The sequence below is a fragment of the Argentina silus genome, assembly GCF_951799395.1.
Source record: "Argentina silus genome assembly, chromosome: 1".
Taxonomy (NCBI): domain Eukaryota; kingdom Metazoa; phylum Chordata; class Actinopteri; order Argentiniformes; family Argentinidae; genus Argentina; species Argentina silus.
In genome coordinates this window covers 4,235,390-4,245,389 of record NC_139655.1, presented here as the reverse complement: position 1 = coordinate 4,245,389, position 10,000 = coordinate 4,235,390, and the positions used below count along the sequence as shown (strand labels likewise).

The 10,000-nt window shown below is 45.7% G+C and overlaps 1 protein-coding gene across 1 annotated transcript in view; it reads right to left on the bottom strand.

The window, feature by feature from the left end:
* reck (reversion-inducing-cysteine-rich protein with kazal motifs) overlaps positions 1 to 10,000 on the bottom strand; it is a 37,153-nt gene that overhangs the window by 14,338 nt on the left and 12,815 nt on the right. Inside the window, exons 2-10 of the mRNA XM_083667027.1 lie at positions 9,288 to 9,346; positions 6,920 to 6,994; positions 5,480 to 5,516; positions 5,143 to 5,228; positions 4,745 to 4,792; positions 3,785 to 3,818; positions 2,719 to 2,916; positions 2,123 to 2,387; positions 1,834 to 2,007 (exon numbers count right to left, since the gene is read on the bottom strand). Coding sequence (XP_083523153.1) covers positions 1,834 to 2,007; positions 2,123 to 2,387; positions 2,719 to 2,916; positions 3,785 to 3,818; positions 4,745 to 4,792; positions 5,143 to 5,228; positions 5,480 to 5,516; positions 6,920 to 6,994; positions 9,288 to 9,346 — 976 coding nt within the window. The remainder of the gene's footprint in view (positions 1 to 1,833; positions 2,008 to 2,122; positions 2,388 to 2,718; positions 2,917 to 3,784; positions 3,819 to 4,744; positions 4,793 to 5,142; positions 5,229 to 5,479; positions 5,517 to 6,919; positions 6,995 to 9,287; positions 9,347 to 10,000) is intronic.

Below are 10,000 nucleotides of genomic sequence, written 5' to 3'. Positions count from 1 at the left end.
AGAAACTCCAGCTATTTTTATTTATTTATTTAACATGTAATTGCTGAGCTGCAATTCAAACAGTATGTTCTCTGAGTTTACCAACATTATCAAGATGGTACACCAGTACTCTGTGGACATCAATACCTTATGGTGAACATAAACAGATAAGAGAGCCATACCTAAACAGAGAGAGAGAGAGAGAGAGAGAGAGAGAGAGAGAGAGAGAGAGAGAGAGAGAGAGAGAGAGAGAGAGAGAGAGGGAGAGGTAGTGAGTAAGTTTGAGTCTGTAGCCCATGCCACGTCGAGATCCCCTATTGTTTGTATTCTTCAAGTGTCCATAAGTGTCACCTGAGAGATGATGGTTTTGTAACTTTAAAGTAAATGCCTGGTCTGTTGTGATGTATGGCTTTGTGGAGACGCTGTGAATTGAGCTGTGTGTGTTTGTGTGTTGAACTGTGTGTTTGTGCGACTTTGCTGCGCTGTCCTGAATAGTCGCGGCTGGCCCTACCCCAGGCCAGGATGCAGCAAGCTGTTACACTGTTGGCTCCAGGGTCAAAAGTCTTTGTTCAAGAGGACACACAGTCATTCCATATGCTGTATGTAGGACCTGGAGTTTATCCTGATCACATGACCTGACCAGGAAAAACAGCCTAAGCTATAGCTTTCTCATTCTCTCTCTCTCTCTCACACACACACACACACACACACACACACACATACACACACACACACACACACGCACATTCTCTCTCTCTCTCTCTCTCTCTCTCTCTCTCTCTCACTCTCTCTCTCTCCCTCAAACACACACACACACACACACACACACACACACACACACACACACACACACACACACACTCTATCTCTCTCTCCATCTCGTTCTCTCTGGGACCTCTAAACAACCTTGCACACAGCCATTTAAGCCAACCACAAGTGTCTGGGGGTGTAGTCTATTGTCTGTGTGAGGAGACCCCAGAGAGCCTGGTTTCACCCAGCCCAGCCCTGCCCTGACCAGCAGTACAGTACAGTAATCACCAGCCAGCGCTCCAGCACACAACAACACATAAAACCGTCACATAATATAACTGTGTAAACTCTGCGCATTGTTTGATATGGTTCAGAGTTTGGTTCCAGTCTGGGTTAGGAGGTACCCACAGGGGTGATGCATGGGTCTCTGGGAGGGGGTGGAGGGTGGGGGGTGATGGGTGGTGGTGGGGGGGGGGGGGGGGGTTATATCCATTTACCACATGAGACGGTCGCCAGCACTCTCCACCCACGCCTCCCTGCTGCTCTGACCCTGCACTGACACTCCAGGCTTAATAAATCATATTAGCCCTGCATGCGTGAGACAAGACCATACTGTACTCAGGACGGAGGAGGGAGGAGGGTCTGTACGGATGTGTGGATGGCAGTTCACCATGAGAGCATCTGTGAGTTACGCTCTGGGTTAACAAGCTGACTCAGGGGCAGTTTCAGGGGGTTGTGATGTCCTCTACGACTTCTCATCCTGTTGTTGAAGCTGGTGCAGTAGGCCAGGTATAATAACTAACCTGTTGTTGAAGTTGGTGCAGTAGATCAGGTATAATAACTAACCTGTTGTTGAAGTTATTGCAGTAGGCCAGGTATAATAACTAACCTGTTGTTGAAGTTGGTGCAGTAGGCCAGGTATAATAACTAACCTGTTGTTGAAGCTGGTGCAGTAGGCCAGGTATAATAACTAACCTGTTGTTGAAGTTGGTGCAGTAGGCCAGGTATAATAACTAACCTGTTGTTGAAGTTATTGCAGTAGGCCAGGTATAATAACTAACCTGTTGTTGAAGTTATTGCAGTAGGCCAGGTATAATAACTAACCTGTTGTTGAAGTTGGTGCAGTAGGCCAAGTCCTTGCAGCCCAGCTGGCAGGGTTCTCTGACGTCTGCCAGGCAGGTGATGAGGTCCGTCTCCACAGGGTTGTACTCACACAGCTGGTCAAACTCCTGCCATGTCTGAGTGCCCCAGTTAGTGCTGATCTCCTGGCACATGTCCCTGGTACAGGAGGAGAAGAGGGTGAGGTTTGTGTGTGTGTGTGCGTGGGTGTGTGCGTGCGTACGTGCGTGCGTGTGTGTGTGAGCTCGCTAGATAAACAAGCAGCCTGCTTCACCTGCACAGTGAGGTATTGGCTTTGGAGCAGCAGTGCAGCTTGGCACAGTCCATCTTGGCAGGGGGGGAGGTCTCCACATCTGTCTTGGTGGGTGGGTGGGCACTGCCCAGGAAGCACTGCCACAGCGGGTCCTGGGGGAGGGGTTGGCTGCCACACTCTTCAATCAGCCCCTCCATGATCTCGTGCTCCGTCGTCATGGTGCGCAGGATGCGTCTGCAGGCCACCTGACAGTGGGCGTCCTCCGCCCGGTCACAACAGTACAGGCCTGGGGGGTGGGGGAGTGGGGGGTGGGGGAGTGGGGGGTGGGGGGGTAAGACCATGGTTAAAGGACAACATGTCTCCTGTCTCCTACTATATGGTTCCATACTAGGGTAGCATGAGATATAATCACTATCTATTTAGTATCACATGGTATAATCACATATATCTATCAGTAGGTGAAATATATACACATATCCTGATAGATAAACTCACTCTCTACGGGGTAATTTAGACTATACTATACTCGGACTGGAGTATAGTATAGTGTAGTATAGTATAGTATAGTATAGTATAGTATAGTATAGTATAGTATATTAGCATAAAGATACACTCACTGTCTATGGGACTCCTGATGGGGTAGGACTTGGTGTAGTTCCCCACACAGCCGATGAGTTGAGGACTGATACTCTGGCAGTAGTCCTTCACCGCCTTGATCTGGGACACGGTGGGGGACGAGTCTGTTCGGAAGATGGCCTGGCAGTACTCTCTGCAGTTGGTGTGCCTCCCCGCGTAGCCACAGCATACTGACCCCACTGACACAGCACACACACACACACACACACACACACACAACACAGTTACTACATGAATGTAACGCTATCAATCTGCTTTTTTTATCATTTTTTATCCCTTTTTGTAAGTATCTAGAATTAGATTAGATTAGATTAGATTAGAGTAGATTAGATTAGATTAGAATAGAATAAAATAGAAGAGAATAGAATAGAATAGAAAAGAATAGAATAAAATAGAATAGAAAATAATCAAATAGAATAGAAGAGAATTAAATAGAATAGAATCAAATAGAATAGAATAGAATAGAATAGAATAGAATAGAATAGAATAGAATAGAATACAGTGTATGAATACAGTGTCCGCCCCAACATTCTAAACTGACAATCAGAACATTTGCCTTGAACTAGATATGATACGCAAAAAATAGAACTGTGCATAGATGCATCATGCAAATACTGCATGAACTAAATAACATACTGGAAAGAGTGAATTTGCATTGTGAGAGTTTGGAGGTGTACATTTACAAGACCGCTCTGGAGACAGAAAGTCCAACTAAGACGACCTCTCATCCTGTGAACTGGCCAGAGGCCACGTCACATCTGCGTGATTGTCCGCAGGGCACACACTGCCTCCATCTCAGCTCGGGATACAAATGAAAGCTTTATTGGCTGGCCAGCTCAGTGACAGATGAAATCATTTTGGCCAACCAAGGGGTCACGACCTCACCCTCCAGGCATGTAAACACAACTCATTAGACAGGGGGGCGACTCACTTCCTCCTCACAGAGGTCAAAGGGCACAGAGCGTGTTTAATTCTCATCTCAACCAATCATGACTCTCTGATTGGTTGGTTTGAGTAGCAGCTGTCATGAGCAAGTTGGACACTTACTTTCATTTTTGGTGATGCAGCTGTAGAGGGGTTTCTGGAAACAAGAATTCAAGACAGACATTTAACAAATGACAGCCATTGTTAATAATGTACAATACTGACTGCAAAATAAAACAACATAATATTGTTGCACATTTACATAATTGTAAGCCATTCTTGTTCATGCTTTGGTCAACGACAAACACCACAACTTCCAGAGTCCTGAATTGGGAAGATGAGTGACATTCATCTCCTGAAGTTAATTTTGCTCCCTGTCTTATCAGGGGTCTAGTTAAACCCAGACCTGAGACACACTGGCTTTCTATCCACCACATCATAAAGCATCATAAGGGCCTGTGATGTAGGCTGTTACAGAAATGATTCATAAGAACAGAATGAGATAAAAGGTTCCAGGGCCAAGTGTGTGTGTGTGTGTGTGTGTGTGTGTGTGTGTGTGTGGAGGGGGGGGGGGGGGGGGGCGGGGGCTGTGGGGGAAGGGGGGTGCTGCTTTGTTTATTTGTTTGTTTTGGGAAAGAGGAGGTGGTTAGATGAAAGGAGATCTCTGCTATCACGTAGCTATGCTAAGCTATGCCCGCAGCAGGACTAGATGAGCTCACCACTCTCTCCCTTTGACTACAGGGAGGAGAGAACTGGCCCAATCAGCATGGAGATAATTACATCCCTCCAGAGTGCTGAGCACAGAGGAAATTACCTCATGAAGAGGGTGGGGAGGAGGACGCTGAGATGGACCGTGAAGACCACTGCTGTTAATCTCATAAAACAGTAATGAAGCTAAATCGATTTTAGCTCACAGCCAAATCAATTTTAAGAAGTGCTACAGAAGGCTACATGTAAATGAGCAGCCAGAAAATAGACACAGCTTCTCAAGCTAGGACAAACAGCAAAAAACTAAGTCAGTGATAATTGTGACACACGGTTAGATATATACGTACATATCATTATAAAAGGTGTGTTACTTACCTCTGTGTCCTTTTTGCATACTTTAGTGATGTCGTTCTTGGATGACGCCTACAAGATGAGACCAACAAACAGGACTGGTAAAGATCACTGGAACATACACACACCTGAACAAATCTGGTTGGAGAAACATTGTCCTGTTACTTTCAAAGAATGTGTGTGTGTGTGTGTGTGTGTGTGTGTGTGTGTGTGTGTGTGTGTGTGTGTGTGTGTGTGTGTGTGTGTGTGTGTTTGTGTGTGTGTGTGTGTGTGTGTGTGTGTGTGTGAGCGTGTGTGTTCGCTTCATTTTCACTCCAATCTGTGTGTGTCCACCTCAGTCTCTGTGTGTGTGTGTGTGTGTGTGTGTGTGTGTCTGTGTGTGTGTGTGTGTGTGTGTGTGTGTGGCTCTCTCAGACTCCCACCTGCTTACACTCCCTGCGACACTCGGCTGAGATGGCCAGCTCACAGCAGCCCAGCCCCACCCAACCATCCGACTTCCGGGACGCCCCTGTGGACAAACAAATGGGGGCTACAGTAACTTAAATTACCCTGACATGGGGGGTTTGCATAACATATGGCTTCTCTTTGGACCGCATGTTAAGCTATGGACTTATATGGAGTTTTAGAGAGGGCTCAGTGGGTACACAATGTAAGCTGAGCCACAATGTTTTAGCATCTGGTAGGCATTACACTCTGACAGGTGGATTTGTCTGAAATGAGAACATATCCCTTAGAAACTGCCTGCAGATCAGATCTTACCAGGTAATGTGGAGTTGATACAGACCCAAAGCTCATTCTGTAAAACAGGGAGAAAGGTCAGCATAGCGTTACAGTCTGAGAACCACAGCCAAAACAAGCAAATCAGGTTGAGAAGAGAATGCCCAGGGCCTTTGATGGCTGATATACTGGTTTAACAATATAACATTGTTTTAATATATAACATTCTTTGCAATATTGTACGATTGTTGTTAAATGTTGTTTTTGTCTGTAACTTTGTGTGTTGCTATTTCTGTCCAGGCTCCTCTTGTAAATCTCAGTGAGACTAAAGGTTGAATGTAAGTGAAAATGAATAACAAAAACAGGGTTGTCTTTGGTGTGGTTAGGCTGGTAATGGGACAAAATGGCTAACCAAAGAATGTTGTGTTAGAGCCTAATAGTTAGACAAACATGAGTCCTTCAGAAAAAAAGGAACTTAATTTTATAGACTTCCTGAGGCCTGTGTGTGTGTTTCAGACCTCAGAAAACGCTTGGCTACTTCAGTGAAACAACAGACTGAAATAGTCAGTGAGTCAGTTGCAGGGGTTACTCAATTTCACGAAGGACATTTCAACATAACAGCACTCTAATTAAAAAGCATATTCATGCAAGGGAAAAACAGAAACATATAAACCACGAAAAACTCATAAGAGCTTTGTGGTGACAGCCTTTTGGATGAATAAATAACACCCAACTATCTCAGGCTCGTCAGTCCTGTGAAGAGCATGACGCAGGAGAGATGTAAAGGACGCAGAGAAGCCACTCTGTGGCTCTTAACAACACGATCAATTAAATCAACTGGGTTTTGTTGACTTCGTACGTGACTGTAAACGCTCCCTCATGTCTTTGGCTCGGGAAGAGAGGAGCGACTGTCAGCGGACATCGCCATAATTCGGGAGACCGACGAGGGAGAGGCGGTACCTCTCCATCTCACTGTGCCAGAGAACAATCCCTCAGATCTGCATTCAGGTTTTAAATCTTGTGATTTTAGACAATCACAAGATTTTAATTTGTGATTGTCTGATAAGACCTTGGGGGGGGGGGGTTCTAATCTAGAACACTGCTGCTGAGACAGATTCGAAATCCATTTTAGTTCCATTTTGGCAAAATAGTGTGGGACACATGTCCAAATCAAACAGCGTCTGGCTAATGAGAGAGCGGCTGTTGTGTAATTGCCTGTTCCTAGCAGTCAGGATGAAAACCAGCCTGGCGTTCCAGGTTTGTAATTAGGTTGGTGGTGGGGAGTGTTTTGGCCTGGCCTTTGATACCTCTCTCTAGCCAGACCAGGTGCAGTAGGTCTATACAGTATGCAACACTTAGGGGTCTCAGAGTGGCCACTAATACATTTTCTGTGCTGTAACGAAAGCTTTCATAGCCAACTTTTTTGGTACTTTTCATAGTCACATTTAACCAACTGTTAATTGTAGATGAAATGACACTTACCATAGACTCTGGGCAGTAACTTGGTAATCGCTGTAGTAGGTGCTTCAGACGGGATTCACTTTTTATGGTGGCGAGCTGTCAAAATTAAAGTGTACTTGAATACATTGATGGTTCTGTCAGCATTGTCACTCTCAGTATTAGAACCTCAATATTCTTTGAAGGATTGTTAATTATTCCACTGCACTAACACAAACCTCTCAACTCTATACACTGTGTAATTGCAGAATACCACTACTACGATGTAATGAGATGTCAATACATTGTTGTTACTACGGGTGACTGAATGTGAAGTGTTACCATACCAGCTTTATATAAAAGTATAATTACAAAGCATATTTGTCACTCTCCAGACAACAATATGGTTTGTCTGGAAGAATTCTGCATAATCTCAATGAGCCATATGGGTTCAACATAACAGCTGTGTGGAGTTAGCTCTTGAGCCGTGCGAAACAGACACAGACACAGACACAGACACAGACACACACAGACACAGACACAGACACAGACACACACACAGACACAGAGACAGAGACAGAGACAGACACAGACACAGACACAGACACAGACACAGACACAGACACAGACAGACACAGACACAGACACACACACAGACACACACACACACACAGACGCACGCACGCACGCACGCACGCACGCACGCACGCACGCACTGAAGACTGGGGGTTATCAGCGCAGAGTGAGAGCTATGACTGTGGGTGTCTCTCTCACACGGCGTGAGCCTGGGAGAATACTCCTCCTGCCATCACACTCTGGCTGAGTGCACAGTCACCAAGTGAAAGATTTAGGGAAGCACAGCGGGATCACTCTAAAGGACTGTAAGTGATGGGAGGGACTGTTTTTGTTGTTGTTGTTGTTGTTGTTGTTGTTGTTGTTGTTGTTGTTGTTTGGGATCACTGTCTCACTATCTTACTTCACACATGAGATACAATTACTGGAATGGAGTTGGAATCTGGATTCAGTCTGAACTATTTTTGATAGCTGATGTACAATCTTGAACAAGAGAGTGTTATTACAATATAATACATAATATAGTACTCGCATCATTCAGCCTCTAATGAAAAGGGTTCCCTTGGGACTGGTCCCTGGGAGACACTAACTTCCACACTATGGCAATGGATAAACATGGATCTCAATACAAGGCTCTGATTGCACACCATCTGTCCTGTGCTCTTGTTTCGTTCTAATCAAGGTGATGAAGTGCGCTTGTGCTGTGTTCCCTTGATGCATTCTCTCCATCCAGTCGGGATAAATGACTGTTAAGTCTAACAACATGTTTTTATTTGTGAATAAATGGAGGTACCTGATCTACGCTGACAGATGGTAATTTCATACAGTTGCAACATTCTCAAATCAAAAGCAGCTGACGAACGGTGATTTATTGGCAGTTTATCAAAGGAATCTCCAGAACACTACAAAAGCAAAAAGGCTCTTGCCATGAAAACGAATGACCTATCCAGCCCATTTAAGCAACTTTTTTCTCCTTCTCTCTTTGAAAGATAAATAAATGCGGGTTGCCAGATAGAACCTCAGAAGACGACAGCCTTTTCCTTTCAGGGGCTGAGGCCTTGGGCCCATCAAAGAGCCAGTTGTCCATTAGGGAGAAGGGGTGATTACACAGAGCCTTGTGGCACAACCTCGAAAGACACTTTCACCACAGAAACACCGGCACTTCCAAGGACGCTAACAATACTGCCATTATTCCCTTGTCCTCCTCTCAGTCTGTTACTCTCTTGCTCTCATTTCTCTTTTTCACTATGCCCCCCCCCCCCACCCCACCCCCCCCCCCCCCCCCCCAACACCAGCAGGTGCAGAGCTGGAGACAGGATGACCTTGCAGCCTGTGTGAGTGTGGTCCACCAGAGAGAGGCTCTCTCTAACTCTCTCTCTCTCTCTCTCTCTCTCTCTCTCTCTCTCTCTCTCTCTCTACCTCCCTCTCACTCTCTTTCTAACTCAACCTCCCTCTTGCTCTCTCAGGCAGGGGGAAAGGGAGAGTGTGGGGGAATTCAGCGGGCACCATTGCATTGGGAACACGGGTTAACACTGCAGTGAGCTCAACCCTTTTTGATTCCTGTAGAAAAGGCCCATTCAGAATGTCTTTCATGTTTCAGTGGTATAAAGGAGGCACAGTGTACTGTCTCCACAGATTCCTGCACAACCAAGAATAAGAGGGAGAGAGAGTGAGAGTGAATGGGGGTTGGGGTGAGAACAGAGGACTTTGCAGTGTGTGTGTGTGTGTGTGTGTGTGTGTGTGTGTGTGTGTGTGTGTGTGTGTGTGTGTGTGTGTGTGTGTGAGTGCGTGCGTGTGCGTGTGCGTGTGCATGTGCGTGTGTCGATCTGGCGTCTCCTACCTGGTCGCATGCTTCCCTACATGGTGAGAGCTCTGCAGCATGATGGCAGCAGGAGGAATCTGTATGGAGAAAAGACAGACAGACAGACAGACAGACAGACAGACAGACAGACAGACAGACAGACAGACAAAGGGTTAGTCTTTGCTTTGATACAGTACCACTCACTCCCCACCATGTTTCATTTGAAGCTCAGGCAGTGCAGCCTTTCCAGGGAGGCAGCACCATGAGCCCAGGCATCGCAGCCTTGAAATCCACCCATAAATATAGATTCCCAGTGCCTTAAAAACACAGTTCAGTTCAGGGGCTGCAGTGATGGATTCATACTGGTATTACTCTACACCAAGTATCTTTCCATACTCCTATAGATACAGGATGGAGAAAGTGGTACTTCTCAACCAATAACTGTCTAATACTTACACAAAGCACACAATGTAAACACATGAACGGTTTAACAATGAAGCCCACTATGAATATGACCGCATCATCTGACAGGACAGCCAATCCAGTAACTCAACCCAGTAAGACACAATTGACTTCAAACACTCAGTCAGTCCAACAGAACATGAACCTCTCTTTTCAAAACAGTATAAATCTGCCAGAAGAGAAAGTCTGCGGTCTTAAATGACAGAAGTCTCAATCCCACAACCTCAGGACATGTAGAGGATAGAACAAAAGCCTCAGTGGAACACAGAGAGGAGAGAGAGGGAGGGGGG